The 21,572-nt window shown below is 32.8% G+C and overlaps 2 protein-coding genes across 3 annotated transcripts in view; one reads left to right on the top strand and one right to left on the bottom strand.

Annotated features, from left to right (window-relative positions):
• Positions 1-18,343, bottom strand: part of Myo61F (unconventional myosin 61F) — a 35,310-nt gene extending 16,967 nt beyond the window's left edge. For both annotated transcript variants that reach the window (XM_018545124.1, XM_018545125.1), the window contains exon 1: positions 18,298-18,343. The gene's annotated coding sequence lies outside the window, so the exon portion shown is untranslated. The remainder of the gene's footprint in view (positions 1-18,297) is intronic.
• LOC108778057 (kinesin-like protein KIF12) lies at positions 5,456-20,856 on the top strand. The gene is made up of 16 exons (XM_018545126.1): positions 5,456-5,567; positions 7,117-7,354; positions 12,935-13,027; positions 13,110-13,188; positions 13,470-13,682; positions 14,467-14,604; positions 14,801-14,942; positions 15,202-15,296; positions 15,649-15,790; positions 16,505-16,623; positions 16,786-16,890; positions 16,968-17,097; positions 17,532-17,757; positions 18,194-18,373; positions 19,004-19,204; positions 20,084-20,856. Exons 2-16 carry the CDS (start codon positions 7,134-7,136, stop codon positions 20,538-20,540), a joined length of 2,541 nt encoding a protein of 846 aa, XP_018400628.1. The 5' UTR covers positions 5,456-5,567; positions 7,117-7,133; the 3' UTR covers positions 20,541-20,856.
• Positions 20,857-21,572: the final 716 nt, after the last annotated feature.

Below are 21,572 nucleotides of genomic sequence, written 5' to 3'. Positions count from 1 at the left end.
ATAGCAGTTCTGATCATAATTATTACATAATTTATAATTGCCTACATTCTGCGTTTGCGGTCTCCTTATTAGGATTCTCTTAGTTTCAAGTAAAGTTATTGTAATTACCCCGAGGCAGTTCTGTCAAACTGCCGAACGTTTGGTAACGCAAGTGTGAAACGGCGAGACAGCGTTGAGTGGAGGCGAGAATAAAGTGGAGGCAGTTCCTCATCCGGCTTGGCTCCGTTTCTGCGGAGAACATAACTCTACGCGCCCATATTTCATTCCCCCGTACATTGTTATTCATAGACACGGCGTCATCTAAAATGGTTTAATCGTCACTTTCACAGCGGGTGGGGATCAGATTTCTGCCTTTGCCTTAAAAAAGAAGGAAGGTTTGCTTTCTCTCGCTTCCTTTTCGAGTACCCTAACGAGTGTACACGCATTGAATGAAATCCAATGATCCCACGAGCACGCGAGTACAATCCGATAGACAATAGATCGACCGAATATTCTTGTTTTTGTTTCTACCTCTAACGAGTCGCCAATTCTCAGAAAGATAATTCAGCGGTATTAGACTATTATTTACATTTTACGCAGAATCTCTTGCGTCAATTGCGGAGAGTTTTACGAGCCACTTATTGTTAATAGGCGACATATCGACTTGCGTAAAATGCGGAAGATCAATACGTTATATTGTCATTGTGTAACAGATAGAAGCTGCATCGTGATAATATGTATTAATTTGAAGATATGTTTATAAAAAGATATTATTCTTTTACGTGTCTAACGAGGGAAAACGAGCTGCGTTACAAAAGAAACTAAAGTTATCATTCGGAAGATCACGTTTGAGATAGATACTATATCGTCAAATCTTGGAATCCTATGAATTATGTACCTGATTAAACTGGAATATGTTTGGCGATTTTAAATTAGAAATAAAATATTACAAAATAATGTACTAAAAAATGTTACAAACAAAAGTTGTAGAGTTTAAAGAGAAGCTATTTAAATTTGGAATTTAGGGATTTATTAGCCCATTTGATCTAGAATACCTTTTTTAAACGTTATCTTCTGGTTGATAACGTTAGTTTTTTATCATTTTTACAATACAGCACGTTTCCTTGTCAAAATGTGTGAAGTTTAACTTTATTTTACAAATTATCATAAATTAATGATTACCGATCAATTTTCCAAACTAATCGAGAAAACTTTTATTCTCTGTAAAAATAACGCTGTAAGCAGACAATATTGAGAATAGTATCGAAGTCGATAACATCCTTCGATAAATTCGAATGAGCATCGGGTCGTACTTAAAATGCAATAACATCGCGACGTAAAATCGGCCTTGGTAGACCAATGACATCTTCATCAAAGTGTTTAAAAACCGTTAACCTTCACTTGAAGCGGACGACGATTCAGTCGCTCCTCTCAAAACACTCTTTTAACTGTTTCACGATATACATACTACGGCGCTTTTCAAAACATACATTTTACCATCAAAAAATATCTGGACAACAAAATCTTTGCCAAGTTTCAATAGATTTTAACATCAATAATAAATATCACAGTTAAACGGCACACAATTAATCATAATATTATATCAAATTATATTAATTAAATCATAATATTATATCAATTATATTAATTAAATCATTATAATTATTATCGAAGTGCACAACAATTCTTTTAAGGTGTATTTCAACGACAAAAATTGTATTAAATATTTTCAGTCAGTTTTAATCATAGATCAAAATATTTTAATTATTTAATACATATATTAATAAAAGAAAAAAGAAATTATATATATTATAATATCACTTATTATTTTAATATCAAAATAAAAATTATCTCAATGAATTTAATTTGGTTAATTGTGAGACAGTTTTGTTTGTTTATTAAATGACTTAAAAAAATAGAATTGTATTTTTCTTCAGCATCCTCGACACAAATACTTTATACAACAAGAGCGATGTATCATGATAACAAACAGCGCAAAGTATAAACAACTCGATCAATGTGCAGAAAATGACTTTATACGAATTCATGGGATTGCATTGTAGTGCATTCAAGACATATTCGTGGCGTCGTAACATCTGTGACGATCTGTGTGTTCTTTCAATAAGAGCGAGTTGCGGTCGTGATTTTCTTCACGTGACTCACACACCAGACACCGATATAAATTGCAATTGATACATTCATTCGCGGGTCACGCAAAAACTGTTTAACAAAGAAATTCCGGGGCGCTTTTAAATTCTCGATTCTTTCTCGATACTGGATATTTTTCTGTCATCGAATTTCTTCGGTCATTTCTTAATTTTAGATTGGAAATCTCTTTTGATTTTCAGAGCCGATGGCACCGACGCGACGGGTCTATTGGGAATCCACCAAATTATACTCGTCAATCTCTTTATCAAAAATGTCACAAGTTTCTTTATATCACATCTATATTTAGATTATTCTTATTAAAATATACTTAGTATTCAATCTTTTTTATACAAGTTATATCATTTTGGTTCCTTAATTAATTAGTATTTTTTGTAATTAATGTTAATTGAATTAAATGAGTCTCATAGACTCAACAAAAATCAGTAACCGTATTACAGATTTTAGCATCACACAGCTTCAGAGGATTAAATAGACAATATATATAAATATATCTAGAAAATGTCTATTTTGTTTTATAATAATATTATAACAATAATAATATAACAGAATAAAAATTAATGTAAGACAAATTAATTCTCATTCATGTCAATTGATTAAATATTATTAAGATTAGAAACAGAACCGCTTACATGAAGACATTAATTAATAATTGTGAGAGAAGCTTCAATTATAATAAAAGTTAAAATTAGGATAATAACATCTGCATATATTTTAAATAAATTTATCCAAAATATATGACTGCGTGCTAATATTAATTACATATAAAATATCGTTAAAATAATATAAATTATTGATTCTGCGTGAATTTTGTAAACGAAAAATGAAAATAAAAAGAAAAATAAAACACAAGGAGACGCTAGGATTTCACATTCATGTTCGTATCCTTCGTCTGGCTCTGCTCCACGATTGTGTGAACCGCGATAAAACGTGTTCGGAAGAAAAGGAGTGCTCGTACTCACTTTCGTTCCGCGCTTCAAGTACTCTCGTTCTCGGGTTTAGTAGCGGCTCACGAGTCCAGACGGGCGGCGTGTTTATCCATCGTCGTCAGGTCACCATCAGAACGGGGGGCGTACGGAATCGCGGTTCACGATTCGACGATTCGCGAGCCCTAGAAGTCACGGTCCCTGATGTTACAACGCCGGGTTCGACGTACTCGCGGGAAAATCGTCGTTGTCGCTGGATAACGGTCTCACGGCGACCACAATACGCGTGGTGTTTAGTGCACACGCCACGGTGTAACACACGAAACTGCCGGTCTGAAGGAGAGCCTCTCTTCTTCGGTGCCCCGGTGGCATAAGGTGGCGGCGGTAGAGAGGAAGGAAGGCCAGGCTGCCAGCCGGCCGAACGACTTAACGGCGAGAAGGAGAGAGGAATTCGTTTTCTGGTGTGCGTGTGTATATGACGCACGCGAGGTGCCCTGTGTGAACCTCGCGGGGTCCTGCGGGGCCGTGGGTTTCGTGGGTCTTGGAGCGGATTCTCATAGCATGACGGTTGCAAGTCTGACGTAAGGGAGCTTTTTTATTTTTTTTTTTACCATTCAAGTTTTACAATTGAATTTCTTTAAATTTTTAAGAAGTTTAAGATCAGCCTTACGTCATTGAGCTCCACTTATAAATGATAGATTTAAATAGCATATAAATTCGTAAACAATAGAATACTTTTAATATTTTTGAGATTTTTTTTAATAGAGATATATGAGTATAAATAGAATACCTCCACTGATATGTGTGATATATTTTTTTCGGACTATATATTATAAATATGGGAATACAAAGATAAATTATACACGCTGAATTAAATTCACAAAAAATTATTTTTTATTCCACAATATAAATTATATGCAGAGTGTTTCGTATTTTATTTGGACTCCTTTGATTCAAATTTGAATCGATTTGATATATATATCAAATTTTCGTATATATATTTCTTAGAATCAAAATCTAAAATATTTTAAATTTCTTAATAATCTTCTGAGAATACTAGAATGCATATTGTAATCTAATATTCCCGAGTCTTCTTATACATCCAATTGTGACCTGACGCTATCGATTACAAATTGAACGCATTGCCCTACCAATACCAACGTGCCGCCAAGTATCGTTATAAATTATTGTAGAATTGTCATCTGGCATTGCGCAAGTCCACAAAGAAGCTATTTCTTGAAGTACATCTAAGCTAGATAGAAATGCAAGCGCATTTCCCCTCGTCGGATGTGACCGACCCTCATGTATGTATAATCGAGTGCACTCAACTCTGTGATGCACTATACGCGTGTACTCCGGAAATTTGACTCAGGTGTCTCAAAGACTCACTCATTGCGCTTTACAAAACGTTAAATTTTCGTTCAGACGGCAAATTTCCGAAACGATGTTCATCCTGTTCGATTTGGTGCATTAATCTCCGCAGAGATACGCGACCTCTTTCCGAGAAAGAATAATAAAGAAGCAATGCATGAAAAATTTTTCTATCCAAGTAATGAACTAGTAAGGAGCCAATAAAAGTATTTTCTTTCGATTTCGATGAGCTTTGAATATGATATTTTTCAAATAAAGATAGAAGACACATTTTTTCATAAGAACTCAAATACTTTTAAAGGGTGCAGCACTTCTTTGAAAAAAAATCGATAATCTTCCGAAATGAATAGGCATTATCGAACTGTAAGAGATAGAAAGAAACGTTTGAAATAAAAGTTCAATAATTTTAAGAGTATTTAATAATTAAAATTAAAAACAATTTTCATATTCATAAAAAAAACTAATGAAAATTGGAGGGGGCATTTAAATTTTCTTCCAAGTAATGGATACTGGCTTTCCAGATCTGGTTTTAAATTTTTTTAAGAATTTTTTTGTACAAGTTTGCAAATATCATTTTTTAAAATATACTTCATGAATAATACTCATTACGTTAGTAGGTACGAAGTGTCTACTGTCGATCGACATCATCGTTGTCGTCGTCGTCGTCGTTGATGTCAAGTTCGCGGTGATGTAATTTCAAGTCCACGTGGACGATGACCGTGTTGCAGGCGAGGGTGGCGGTGGAATTGCAATAGTGGTAGTGACAGAGTGACTAATAGCAATAACTGTGGTTGTTGTGACGAGCAACCGTGGCTTTCGATCGACGCGACACCGACTATAGGAAAACTATGCCCCTCGATGGCCTCCCACAGGTTAAGACTCACCCCCGTTTGTCAGTACGGCGCCGGTGGTTGTTGCTACTGCACGCAGCGGAAAAGTCTCTTGCCTCCCATATTTGAGTCACTACTCGATAACATAGACGGCGTAAATAGCGATTTTTTTAACCGAATCGAAAAATAAAACACACGCTGTTCACCGCGGAAGAAGTGAGTGTAAGTGATCATGTGCTAGGTGCGTTTCAAAAAGGTGCCACAAATTTTCCAGACAATACATGAAATTGCGAATGTAAGTGCATTTCCGTCGGCAGATTGTGTCTACCGACTATACACTCCAGAACGTTATACGTTGGATTTAAGTTCGATAAGTGGCCTAAGCAATCTTTTTAATTATGAAAGTCCTATGTGCTCTATTAGAGCGAGATGAGCGTTTTGTTGTGTTCGAACGATTTCGAACTTAGCTTTTTTTTCGGATAATAGTAGTAAATGGAAATAATGATTCTTGCTTCAAGATTATGATATGAATAAATAACAGACCGATATTATCTCTCCAGGTCATTTTTCTATAATTATATATATTAAAATTCATTAATGCATCGATTATTATAATTTATTAATGCAAATAATTAATCGGTAATATATATAAAGTATATAGAATTATTATTAGTTATTAAAATATGCAACTTCGTGTGATTTAATTTAAAAAAAGCACATCTTTTCTTCATATATTATACATATAGGAGGCGAGAGAAATTTGATAAGTAATTGCGAATTAATGGCCGGTAATAAATGTCAATCCGTGATGTTCTCATCAGATAATAAATTCCATCATAGCAGAAATAATACTGAAAAGTGGTATTGTATAAATTAATTAGAAGATAAAATTGTCGTTTTAATCGATTATTAATTATTTTCGAATTGCTTTTCTTGGCGCGAAGTCTACCTTTTAATGAGTTGTGCAAAATATTTTTATTAGAGTCATTTAGCTCTCTTGTTTGCTTTTACTTTCAACAAAGTAATAAAACACGACCTTCGAACGGTGATATCATTTGTTGAAAAAAAAATGATTTCATTTCCCATCAATGCAAGTATTGTATGTGTGTGATGCAGGCCGGCGATTTCAATGCTTCAATAGAACAATTTTAATTAAGTCAAAATTATAAGATTTATTACTTGAAAATCAAATTGAAAGAGTTTGGAAAAAATTTAAATTAATAGATTTTTTTAATTATAATAAATTATATGTGTATTATTACATTTTTATTATTCTTGAAATTATTATATTTATTACGTCTATCAAATATCTTAAGTTTACTTATTATTTATTATTTAATATTTTGTACATATTTATATTTTTCTTTATATTTATTCATATTTTATTTTCAGAAAAATTAATTTCCACAAAAATCAATTCTAGAGCGCGTTTCGAGGTAGCTTTCGCTGTAATTGCGATAACAGTTAATTATCATCGCGAGCGAAGCTTGGCAAGGATTTGCAATCGAATCGAGCACAATGCACGAAAAGCCTGTAATTAGTTGACCATTGAATGCGCAAGTGGTTGCATAAATATTCGCATTTCAAATTTGCGCGTTTACCGGAAAGATCTCGACAAGATAAGCGTGATCTTAAATCTCACGATAAACAGCAGTTTACCCTAATATCTCCATCTTGTTTGAAAAGTACCTCGGCGTGTTCTTTTTCTCTTTTATTAGATTTAACATATACGTATCTACATATAATTTACATATATGTGCAAAATTGATACTTTCAGAATGCGACATTTCGTACTATCAGCTACTTGTTGATTGAAAAAATTAATACATAGAATATATATGTAGACCCGGCAGGTTGACGAATGGTGCTGGTGAAAAATCCATCCCCGACGCGCGGCCTGAGCCCCCAACGAGAACATGGAAACAACAGCAGATCGAGAGGACGAAGAGGTGGAGGACGGGGCTCGCGAGGAAACAGTCCCGCCGAGCAAACTGGTTCTCGAGGAAGTAGTCCAGGAAAGAGCGGTAGCTTCGACACCAAGGGAAAGGGGAAAAATGTACTATTACACTCGCGGGGTAACGAGTGAGTATTCTAGATGCCACTGCATATTGAGAGGAACGAACGAGTCACGAATCGATCTAGGCTGCTTTGTGCTTAAGTTTTATATGCAGTATTTCCGTTATCTGGCACACACACTTTCTTTCGTTCATAAAGATTATTTAGATTATTCATTGAAATTCCCATTGTTTAAGCTTGGTGTCTTGATTGTAATCGCACGTTAATAAATTGTCATTTATTTTATTTCTTTATTTTATTACATTTATTTTATTACATTTGCATATGAAAAGAACTGTTTTCTTGAAACATCCACATAAATTTAGATTGATAGAATTGAAAATAATTTTGTTGGATTAGCAGAATAATTACGTAGAAAGCTCAAGTTGATTACCAGAATGTTGGCATTAAATCAAAATTTTTTGCAATACTACTTGAATATCCTATGTAATTATTTTGATGATGTTAACAAATTATTTTCTGATCTGTACCTATCTAAATTTTTAGTTTACAAAATCATTCCTTCCATGCATTTATATTTATGCTTGTGAAAATAATGTCTAATAACGTAGGTAATAGAATATTGTCAAAGTTGCTCGTGATTGGGAACTGTAAATGATGTAAATATAAATAATAATGATTTATAGATATGAAAATTTTCTTCCCAGAAAGACCCGACATTTTAGTCTGCAAGTATTAATTCTTTATGCCAAAAAATGATAATTATCGAAAGATTTATTCGAACACTTTTAAGTAATATTATCATCAAGTCATAATAGGAAATAACAATTGGTCGTCTGTGCAGTACCTTTGATAAAATATATCACATTTTCCTGCCTAATAATAGCCATGAAGGACAATATATCGTTGAACTCCGACGACAAAATTACCGTGAATTTGCTTGATCGAAAAATAACCGAAAAGGCCAAGCATTAACAATAAAAATACTCGAAAAAGAGGATTAATAGTAACAGGCAAGCGAATTAGAAATTTACAATTAATTTATGTATTCTGTTTTTACAAATAAATTAGAAAATTATAATTAAATTTTTGTTACCATTTATGTCCACGTCTATATTATCCCAAAATAACATTATATATGTTTTAATATATCAATTTTATTCCAACAAATTTTTAAAATAATCCATATAAATTTTTGTAAACTTGCCAAAAAAGTATATTGCAAATTATTTCGTAAAATAATGTAATATATATTTTATTTTGTATGTAAAACGTACATTTTTGTGTACATAGTGATACTTATATTGCAAGTTTTTCCCTTAAACTTCTCGTAAACTTTCTTTACAATGAAACGGGATAATGTACCAATTCATGCAGTTGTAAAGACGATAAACGCGCGATAAAAAAATAATGCTTTGACAATCGATCGGTACGTGACAAGTTGAAGTGACATATTGCATTCGTGCAAATATAACGTGATCAAAAAATTCGATTATCGAAACGTTATATGCTTTATCGTTTTGATATCAGAATGATTACGCTACATGCAAAATTAAGCGCGAAAATCGATATAGGTTTTATGCAAAAATGTGTTAACTCAAATTGATAGTTTTAATTATAATGTTTAACATTTCATGATCAAGTAGCACTCGCGTCAAATAATTGCCACATTTTACTTATGTAAGAAAAACTGATAGGTAAAGATAACAAAATACGTCACGAAGCATATTGATGTATATGTTCTACTTAAGCTTAAAAATAACTTAAGATAAAATAAAAATATGTACACAAGAATAATAATACATATTATAAAAAATTTTAATTAATAATTACATAATTTCATTATAAAATTGCAATTAGAGATATAATTGAAGAGTAACTCTATAAATGTAAATAATAAATAATATAAAGAGTTTAAAACTTTTTGGATAATATTAATAATTATAACGTAAATTACAATATGATATATTAATAATAATAATAATAGTTTTATTGAGAGTATGGATTATATTATAAAATAATAAAGAGATAGCAAGTATATATTTCAAATAATGGGTATCCGAGCATGCAAAAGGTAAGGCTGAAGCTGAGTGGCTGATATGATGCTTTATCTGATTATTAGTATATAAGTATATATTAACATAATGGTGTATATATCAATAAACTATGTAGTTGTTTGTGTTTCACAATATAGTGTCCCCGTAATATACATATAATTTAGTGTATTACTTTCACGCCTATTTGTAGTTGACTTTCAAGATTATACTGTCACACAATTTTCCTATCGATTCGCGGTTTACAAGTAAGAAAATTGGCCTACACGATAGATTCTCCTAGCTGGAAATCGTTCGGAAGATCTGGGACAAAGATGACACACGGTGCGGCCATCAAGAGGGACAGTAACTCGCGCGCGCATTTGCTACTTTTATTCGATTTTACATAGAACACTTGTGTAAACTCTAGCACGGTTCGCGCATCGATACTAAGAATTCACACACGCACGGGCATTTCCATGCTTCCGGTATTATACACTTTGATATTCCTTATCGATTATAGGAACATTATGGCTTTTCTCTCGATCTCGTACGATTAATTTTATATTGTTATAAAGTAACATATATATAATATTTTATTATATAAAATATAAATCGAAAAATGTATTACGGTCTATAGTCTATATTAAACTATTTTTATAGGACATGTTAAATTATTTGTTTAGTTCAATTACAATTTAAATTAATCTCGCATAATTTAATTTAATGCCTTTTAAAAAACGTTTAACCTACTGTGAGTATTATATGTTTGAAACAATAGTGCTAAATTATTTTAATTAAATTATGTAAGTATAATTAATTTAATTTGAATGCAGAGAGAGAGCTTAAAAAATTCTTTTTAATAAAAATATATTTAAATTGTGTTTTAAATATCATAACTATACAAAAGATACAATTAATGTTATATACTACAAAGGCTTTAATTGGTCAATCAAGTGCTTCAGTAAGATTTCGATCGCACCCGAAATTGAGTGCTTCCCAATTTTTCAATATACTATGACAAACATATATCATATTCAAACAGCACACTAATAAATATTTTATGCAATATCACTCACTGTCAGTATGAGTGATGATCTATCACGCTGTAATGTTTTCTTTACAGTCCTGAATTTGCAATCGGCACGCGACTGTATTTGAATAACAATTGCGCATTTCATTTCACACCTGCTTTCGCCATGACCATGAAAGCTCATCTCCGCCATTTAAACGCAGTCGCGAATTTGTGTATATATGTTTAAAGTGAAATAATTTACGTTAAACGTTATATTAGAACGCTGAAAGTGTTTACAATCGTCTGAACTTGCGTATCTTTCCAAATCTTGACATCCGAGAGAGACGTTTGAGCATTCTATTTCTGATGATTCACGTTGTATACGAAAAGGAAAAAAAAGAGACCAACTGGCGATGATATCGAAATAATTACACACGAATGTATACAGGATGGTCATTGTATATCGACTATGATTATGGGAGGTCGCGCGGCAAGGTCCCGCAATCGATAAGTAACGTCGAATTGTATTGTAAATGTGCGTATGTATACGTACACTGTATCCATTGTATCGATCGTTTATATATGTGTATAATTATAATATTGAGGAAAACACCAACGAGGACGACATCAGTCTTTCTCTCTGGTGAACCGAGCGACTTTTGCGGTCGTCAGGTTCTATAGAAATCGTTCAAACACTCCCAACATGCGCGACCGTATTCACATATGACATGACAATTACTGTAAAACAACAAGCATCAAGTCACAAGTTAGCTCGCATGTGAGTCGCGTATGCTTACATACTTGTAAGAGAAATGCTACTCCGAATTCGTATCCCTTAGACGCGATCACGAAAGACTGTTTAAAACAAATCTATTGAATTAAGAAGATGTTTTATTGTAAAACATTTAATACGTTTTAGATTAATAATGTCCTTGTAATTTGAGTGTTTTATTTCAAAACATTTAGACTTGCAGTGAGAATATGCTTTTGCTAAAATATCTAAAACTTTAGCTAGATACAATAATTTTATTTGAATTATCAAAATAATTATGTAGGTCAAACTTGTTGCTAGAATGTTAAATCTTTTTGCAACATTGCTTATCACACTTGAGACTCCTACATAATAATTTTGATGGTCCAATAAATTTATTTTTAGATCTGTATTTGGCTAAATTTTTACTTCAGCACAATCGTTTTTTCCGTATATAAATATGGAGAAAGAAAAGGAATGCAGGGAAGTTTTCTTTCAATCGTCTCGACATTCTGTATACATGAAAGTTCAACTGTCTTCAAACGAAAAGATCTTTAATTATAAGACAACTTTTACAAGGATAATTTTAATTATATACAGTTTAAATGGCAACGAAACGTACTTTGTATTTAAAGATAATTACTTTTAATAACAATGAAATATTATCCATTTTTTAATTTCAAAAGTAATAAATAATTAAGTAGTTATGGATAGATATAAAATCAAGAATAATTTATCCTCGTAGGTGTCTTTCTCGATATTAATCATATACACATGGACGATACAATGGACGTACGCACTTTCACATATAGTTCAATGTCGTTTATCGACTACTAGGAGAGAAAGGGAGAATAGGAAGTTTTCTATCAAGTCTGTATAATTGTTGCTTTCCATGCGCGAGGTCATTGTACTAATTCGTTATCATAGCAAATGCAAACTGTATTGTCTTTCAAAGATTCTAATCATCAAAGCGACATTTCGTGTCCAGACTATTCGTCTATTCGAGGAAATAGTTCCACCGTGGAGTGACACAAACACATTGAGTACGAGATTTACAGGATATTTCGTATTCCGTAACGAGAATTTCTCAGGAATCACCGTTTGCGACGTGTAATCGATCGGACGATCTGATATTTACCAACATCGTTGTTCTAAATCATTGAGGAAGGTCTCTCGGAATGCCGCGGCGTTCCAGATGAAAAAGAAATCGCGCCTGGATAATGCGGCCAAACACGCGATCGACTCGCGACTCGATATGGTTCGATTGGTGTCTTATGAATTATAAGGGATGGCTGCCCGATTAGAGGTCAATCGAACGATTGACTGAACATTTCCGTATCGGACATTTGCCATTGTGCATTCATAGAACGTCGTTAATTTACGGAATTAGATCGGTGGTCGTGTTTAATAATAGAAACGATAGCTATGCACGTGATGATAATAATCGCAGCTGTGCTTGATGTCCTATGTACATTTTTTAACATAAAAGAATGTCCATGAAGAAATCTTTAACTACGACTGTTATATAGGAAGATTCTTAATTATAAAGAATTTAAGTGGCAACACAACGAACTTTGTATTCAAAGACAATTGTCTTTAATATGATGAATAATGTTATTCATTTTTTTTTAATTTGAAAGATAAAAAATAATTATTTATCGGGTAGATCACGTTTAAAGTCACTTTAATTGCTGCTTCTTAAATATTTTATACAGATAAATAATATTTATATGCGTAAAATTTTGAATTTGTTAATCATTATTGTTCTTTAAAAATTGAATTCATTTCATTAATACGTATTATTGTAATGATTGATCTCAAAGATAATGTTAATGACGTTCTTTCAGGGCTGGCAGCATCGAAAGATTAATAGATGGTGATAAGCGGATAATTGCAACGAAGCATCTACTTCCAGAAAATAATATAAATGTCGTCGTCAGGTACTTACATAGCTCGATTCATATCGGTTCATGTAAAATGACTTAAAGTTATTGTAATATTTATTCTCTCTCTTTTTCTTAGAGTTCGTCCGCTCAGCAACAAGGAAGTTAAATCTGGTGATGAAATGGCCGTGCAGTTTCCTGGCGACGGACAGATATATGTAAGTGCAAAAATTGTATTGTCCATAAAATGATTTCCATATAGCATAAACCTTCAAGAAACGTCTCGATGATATTCAGAAAATGTTATTACGTCTTAAAGACGTTCTCAAAATGTCTTACTTTGGATAAAGTATGCTATGTGGGACATCTATCCTCTCATTTCGTTCGACCTGCATCTTTCGATTTCTGAAGTTTTGCCTATATTTTTCCATGCCATCATTAACGACGTTTTCAATAGTCAAGTTAAGTAAAACACGTTAATACGTCTTTTATCTTGCAGTGTGACGCGGTTACGAGTAGCGGTGACAAAAAGCCGAAGGTATTCTCATACAATGTCGTTTTCGAGCCAAATGCCACGCAGGAGGATATCCTGCAGTACTCCGGTATTAAAAATCTCATCGAAATGGCGGTGGAAGGCTTTAGCTGCACCGCGTTTTGTTACGGACAGACTGGAAGTGGCAAAACGCATACCCTGACTGGACCTCCGAGACTCGTAAGCGAAGAAGAGAAGTCACCACTTTGTTATGGATATTTTCAAAAATTATTTTCAACTATGTGATTTTTTTATTTTGAGTTTAGCAATAATGTAAAACAACAAATTCTCATAATAACGTAGATCCCATCCTAAATATTAATTTCCATATTTTTGAGTCTTTCGAAACAATAACAAAAGAAATCGTAAGTTAAAATTATGCGAGGTGCTTTTTTAATCGTATCGCAGCATACATTCGTCCACATAATGCAAAAGACAATGCGATACGTAATATGGTGACGTTAGTGATCAATATCTATATAGCTAGTCAGAAGGTTAAAGTTGATTGTCTTTCGTAGATAAGATAATGCGTTCAAGTTACACGTAACGTCTCTTCTTGCAACTAAACGTAACAATAAAATTTCGATAGGTCATATCTAAATAAAAAACATTTTTTAAATAATCAATAAAAAGTACGTCTAAAGAATAAATAAAGAATTGTATATAAAAAATATCTTGCTGAAATTATTTTTTGCATAAAAACATACAAAGAATTCGAAAATGTACAAAAAAAAGGAACAAAAATTTCATTTTGTCATCCAATTATTTGAATTGATAAAAATTTAAATTAATAAATTAAGTTATTTATAATTATTAATTAATTTATTTATTTAATAATGAGAAAAGTTAAATAGAAGCTTAAACTTATACATGAAATCAAACTGTGAGATTAAACTGATTCATATTTTAACATTATATCTTTTGATGTTTATAAAGAGTTAAATTTAATCATTTTTTATAACAGTTCGACAAAATGGATCCGTACTCGGAGGACCACGGTCTGGTCTTCCGTTCCTTCGTCTACCTATTCAAAGTCCTTCAAGAACACGAGAAGTGTAATTTTGTGCTGAAGGCTTCCTTCCTGGAAATCTATAACGAGAAGGTCTGTCTTTAAACGAAAACATATCGTTCAAATAGACAATACATAAAATATAAGCGTATATTTTGAAATTATTATAAGAAAATATTAGTTTTTTGTTTCATTTTATATGTGTAAAAAAAGTTATTATCATCATAAAAAGTAAATTTTGTTCTAAAACTAGTAATTTGCAAATAAATGAGTATGAATAAATATATAGGTGATAGATCTCTTAAATCCTGGCACTTCGAGAAAACCTTTGGCAGTTCGGTGGAGTAAAAAGACGCGCGGATTCTTTGTCGAGAATCTCTTCACAGTAGAATGTGAGGAACTGGACGATCTTCTAGCGGTTCTCGAAGAAGGTAAGACTAAAAAATCAACGATTTCACCATGGAAGTTATAAGATTCCATATTTTGTAAATTTTTGAATTATTTTCATATGACTTTCTCTGACATCATAATTTAAAAAATCTAAGATTATTGTGTATTTTTTTTTAATTGGTATTTATTTTATCTAACAGTTTTATGGAATTCCATAAAAATTCAGTTTTTGTTATTCTTATTCAGAAATTGGAAATCACAATTATAAAATGTTGTTTATAATAATTGCTGTTTTTGTAGGAATGAGAAATAGATCGATCGGTACGCACAATATGAACGAATATTCTAGCAGAAGCCATTCGATTTTGACTGTAAATATAACTTCAGAGCAAGCAGTAAGTACATACGATATTTCGTTGTTCTTATTCATATTTCCCTTGGGACGAAGATGAAAATACGCTCAAAGATAAGCGTTGAAAACATCAGAATAACATATCGGATTTTCTGCTGCTTATTAAGGCTAATAAAAATTCAATTTATTTCATCGCCATTTTGCGTCGTGTAATCATTCATATACATTAAAAATTAATATAATAGATATATACGAAATGATACTCATCTTTCAACAAGGCAAAATTAATTTTCTTTATCACACTGACTAATTTATTTTACCATATATATCGCTATTTCTCGCCGACTGATTCAAATTAATTTATAACAAGGTCTAATATAAGCATTTCTCGATAGATGGAGAACGGTGTATTCATCTCAAAACAAGGCAAAATTAATTTCGTGGACCTTGCTGGAAGCGAAATGACGAAGAAAACCCAGAGCGAGGGTAAGACCTTGGAAGAGGCGAACAATATTAACAAAAGTCTCATGGTTTTAGGTGAGTGCGTATCCTAATTAATTATATCGAGCTACGTATAGAAAATTATCGTTTCTTTAACTCAAAATATTTTTCGATATTCAAATTGAAGGAACGACGATTTTTCTTACATAACTCAACACTTAAAATATATAAAACTTGCGGAATTTAACATTTTTTTATGTTATGACTGATACTATGTAAACTTATTTTTTTGTTTCTGTATTGGACTGCATTATATCATAACTTTCTATCTCACTTTTACCTTCAAATATATATTTCATTTTATAACAAATGTATACTAGTTCAGCCACCAAAGAACAGCCTTCTTATAAACTATAATAAATGAAATTGCGTCACACTTCACTATCATTTTACTATAAATAGCGATAATAATTTATTTATCAGAAAATTAGATTAGATCTTGACTTTGAAATTGCAGCACGCGTTTATTATTTAGAATAGTTGAAGTAATCGATAGCTAGACTATTAAGTTACTGACATGTGAAAAGACGTGTCTTCCATATATGGAAAATAATCGATAAACTTTCGCGATTACGGTCGTGAAACAAAATAATAAGAAGTTTTTCGCAAAAAGTCTTCCCAGGTAGTACATGGTTTTCATAAAATCATTCGAGGAAAGCACGATACTTTTCATTTATAATTTCACCAGGTATCTATTAAATTTGACTTTCTCTCGCAGAAGGATAAATATCACTTCTATATTTTTCATAGGATACTGCATTGCTTCCTTGAGCGATGGAAAACGGAAAAGTGGTCATATTCCTTATCGAGACAGTAAATTGACAAAGCTTTTGGCCGACAGCCTTGCCGGAAATGGCGTCACATTAATGGTGAGTTGATAAGCGGATTTTTGTAACAAATCGATTAGCGATTGATAACGATTCCACAAAAACAATATCAGTATTCTTTACGCGATAAATGGTGTAAATTCCAATTCACTCAGCTTTTGCAATTGTAATTTTATCTTAAGAATATCATAATTACGTGTTCAGGTTGCCTGCGTTTCACCAGCTCGTTCGAATGCCAACGAAACATTAAATACCTTGAGATACGCCGCGAGAGCCAAAAAGATCGCCACGAAGCCTATTATAGTGATGGTAAGATCACTAAGATCATTTACTTCGAGCGGATTTTCGAAGGGATTTCTAAATGCCTGACACTCATTTCTTAACAGGATCCACGCGAAGCTCTTATTCTCAGTTTGAAGCGTGAAGTAGGGGCTCTTCAGACCGAAAATGATCATTTAAGGATGACTCTTCATCTCAGTAACGAAGCTCAAAATATGCATCGCAGCGAATCGAAAAGTATTATTAGCATATACGTATCTCATTATGCATTTTTTATCAATAATATCACAATCATCGATATATAGTCCATATATATGTCTATACTTACGTTAGAAATAATTTGAATTATTGGCGTAATTTTAAAACAAGAGTAAAAGAAATAGGAATTTGTTTTGCTAATTGTTTGTATCTTCTACGTATAACAATTTTTTCAAAAAAATCTTAATCTCTAATAAAAAATGGAAAATTAATAAATCAACAATTTAATCAAGTGAATAACGAAACGATGTACACAAAAATAATATTTTAACAATCTCATGTTTTATTGTAAAATGTGATAGTGATGAATAGATTAAAGTGCTACTTTCAAAGATTAGGACTTTGATTTTGCAGAATAATATAACTAATTCTTGTATTTCTTTTTTTCTGTTATCCTCATCGTCGGTTTGTAGGCGAAAGACTGATACCTGTGACACCGCCACCGGTGGATCTCGAGAAATTAGCCGAGATGGAGAGTTCGGAACTAAGCCAATTGATTCAAGCGTACATCACCGAGAACGAGGCATTACGACGAGAGAATGCGGAGCTCTATGCCACGCGAGACCAAGTGATACGAGATCAGGAACTCGTTTGCCGAGAAAACGAGAGGCTACTTAAGAAACTTGAGGACGTAAACTTGTAAGTCGGAATGATATTTCCAACGCGAGTATTCAAAAATAAATATTTGAAACATGTTATTATTAATGCTTTCAAACAAATATTCAAAACATATCTATATTATTTTTTTGGCCTTTCTCGTGTCATATTATATTTCAATCAAATCTTTTAAAAATATTCTGTATAGCTCTATAAATATGCTTCTTTCGCAGTATCAAATGATGTATATTTAAAAAAATTTAAGAGTATCAAGCGAGCTTATACAGACTACACTACGTATTTCATGTATAAAATGTTTTAATGAAATTATTGATTCAAATAGTTCTATTTAAATTTTTTCTCTCTAAATTCATATAATGCGATTCGACTCTCCTAGTTACTTTTTTTTTTTAATTTAACGCTTTGCATTTCGCGAATCTTTATAATAACGTAGATGTTTTCTAATATTAAATTTTAGATATTTTCTGACATTTTACAGAGTTTGCTGCCGATCGCCTATAATACCAGCGAGACCTTCATATTCGGCGGAATTATTTTTGAATGATAACAATGAAGACGTACCTGGTGCGACTAACGTTTGGACGAATCCGAATGCTGCTCCCAGTCCGGTATATTCTTTCCCAAAGGTACAATCGAAGTCCACCTGGAACGATAATTTGTATTTGATGAAGGAATTAAATTACACTAAAAGAAAAGTTATTGGTATTTGTGTATGAAAAAAAAAAAAACAATTTTGTAGGTATTTAAAAATTTAGATAGATCTAAAAATAATTTTATTGAATCATCAATAATTACGTAGGGAACTCAAACGTATAATAAGCAATACTGCAAAAGTTTTAACATTCCAGCAAGTAGTTTAAATATCTTACATAATTATTTGGTAGATTAATAAAATTATTTTCAAATCTATATCTAGCTTTTTAGATTTTGCTTCAGCAAAACTGTTGTTTCCGTGATTATAATTACGTGGTGCCATAATTATTATAGAGTTATTATGTTTAAATATAATCATTATTACTATTACTATATAGTATCCATAATTATGATATCATGTAATTATAGTCACAAAAATAAGAATTTTTTTCTCAACGTATTCATTATAATAATGTGTGAGATTAGTTCTCGTTAGATTAAAAGTTTATTAGACATCACTGTGTTTTAAAAGAAATTTAAGACTTCATCCAATGTTATTATTACATAATATGTTAATTATATATAATATTCTCAGTTATGCGATATATATATTTTTCTAGCATACTCTTGGTAGCGGATTGTACATATCATCCGGTAATATGCCAGAGAAGGTATTGAAAGAGCTCGACAAGCGCAGGATTGTCGGTAGTTACAATAACATTGCCGAAGCCTACAAGGACAAGAGCAGTCATCGTCGACACAATTCGTGGGACAACAGTAATCGACCTATGATCAGCCCGGAGCAAAGAATCTCGCCAGTTGATATAAATCAGTAAGTGGCTTGATTTAAAATTAAAAATCTCTACCTAAATAATTCATCGTTTAATCTAATGAATAAATTTTAATACATAAACCTTTACTTACAATCGTTATATTATTATTATTATTATTATGATTCAATATAATTATTTCTTGTAGTATAATTATTTTGCTATAGTACTATAGTATAATATGTTTTTGCAAAAAATTTGCTTAACTAGTTTTCTCTGATTTCATTATTATATTATATTTTTACATAATATTATAGTTTATTTCAAAATGATATACATAGTATAATATATATAATATATTTCTTTTTTAACTTAAAAAAAATATTTTCAAATATATTTCTTATGTGATTCTTTGAATGAATGTACATAATTATACTTCAAGCTTGTAAGAAGCTAACATTGAATGACTGTATCGAATTGCATCAAACGTGATACTTAGCAAACATCTAAACTAATAATATTTTAATTTAAAAAATGACAGAAAAAGTCTTCGTCTAATTGTAAACAAAATACGTTTGTCATTGAAAAATTTTACAATCAATTTTTAAGAAATTCTGAATTCAATTATATATGAGCCATTTCGACTTTAAAAATTTGAGACAAGAATTTTCCGAGTTTCATCTTGTCGAGAACATCTTGTCTTAAGAAAAATTAATTTAAAAATGGAATAATAAGACGTTAGACAATTCTCACATGCAAAGAAAGGTCTTTATTCAAATTTAAAAAACTTAAAAGACCTTTGACATCTTATGTCCTGATTTTGAGTTTTCTGTTATCTGGATATCGTTTTCTGAGATATCACGTTTGACGCTTGCCACCCGTACGCCCCAATCCCGGACAAAGCCGGCTAAACTAACCAAAGGCACACGCGGTGACAGTCAAGGTCAAAGGACGACCTTGCGACGCACCTCGACGGTCCCTGAGGAGGGCAAGCCTCCGCCGTCGAGGTCGAGATCTAGATCGAGGTCGAGATCGAACGAATTGCTAACTACGGACAGCATCACCACCACCACAACCACCACCTCCACCACTACGACCGCCACCAATGTCGTTTCCGAGATACATGCCGAGCAATTTAACGGATCGCCTGATTCGATCCTGAGCGGTTCTCTCGAGGAGGGCGGCAATTCTGCTCCCGATTCCGCGGACTCGGTCGCTCCGACCGCCCCCTTTCCGCCGATATCACACTCGCCATCATCTTTTGCGGAACCGGAACCGCAGAATCGGAAGTCACGAGCCAGTACAGGAAAGGACAGGAGGAGCGCCGAGGGAAGGATCCAGGATGAGCATCGGGCGTTCGGTAGTCCTATCCCCGCCGACGACGACGACCCGCGATTTTGAGAATCTTTCGACATGGGAACGAGATCCCGACGGTGATGTTGCTTCATCTTGAAGAAGCGCAATTAACATGCAAAAAAAGAAAGACAATCTCGCTCTTTTTGTTGTGAGGAACATCGAGTGACGTTTGACACACTAATCATATATACGATTACTTATATAATTGTAACTGTAACATACACCTCTACACACACGTCAGATAAAGTCTTTCTGTTAGTTTATATAAATCATCTCTGTCGAAGATCTCTAAAAAAAGCGACGCGAGTTGTACAGAATAAAATATAGATAAGGTAAATTTGTGTAAAAGGTTGACTAATTAAAGCGGATTGAAAGAAAGTTTTTGCGTATAGATCCGTGCGTCCTTTTCCCTTATATCTTTTTTCAGAACAATTTTAGATATCTGTATTTTAAATTAACATTCAAAATAGATGTGACACATTTTACGATACCTGTATTTTAAATTAATTAACATTTATGTATCCTTTATTGAGAGTTCTCTAAATCCTTCAGCATAGCAGAAGCGCGTTAATGAAAAAAATGGCGCGTTAACCGTTTTCTTATGGACCATCTCAATTCTTATTCGATAATAAGAATCGCTTCTCGAACTTTTAGGAAAGTATGTCCAGGGTCGTCATTTTGCTGGTTTGTTGCCGCTCCTAAGGCTCGTGATTGACAGACATTTGGCGACTGATTGTGAAAACGCAAAGCCCGCGCACTTGGTGTTTTCCTTCGCAAACTCTTTTGAACTGCTTCGACTCGGAATCGGAGCATTAGGCACGTCGTCGCGAAATACGCTCTCCGATTGGCCGACGAGTATTCTCGATCTCTCGCTGCGCCACGACGCGCGTCACGTGACGCGTCGCCGCGAACTCGTGCCGTGATTGGCACTCGCGCTTTGCCAACATCCGCACGAACGTTTGAAAATCAATTACACATCGCGTTGTTCATTCCTACCAATTCTACCAATGTAGATTAATTTTAATCTCGGTTTTACCTTACTTTTTACTTTTTTTTTCTAGTTTTCCAAGCATTAGA

Source organism: Cyphomyrmex costatus, unplaced genomic scaffold (assembly GCF_001594065.2).
Source record: "Cyphomyrmex costatus isolate MS0001 unplaced genomic scaffold, Ccosl1.0 scaffold474, whole genome shotgun sequence".
Lineage (NCBI taxonomy): Eukaryota > Metazoa > Arthropoda > Insecta > Hymenoptera > Formicidae > Cyphomyrmex > Cyphomyrmex costatus.
The sequence above is the reverse complement of the archived record's forward strand: the minus strand, read 5'-3'. Positions and strand labels throughout refer to the sequence as shown.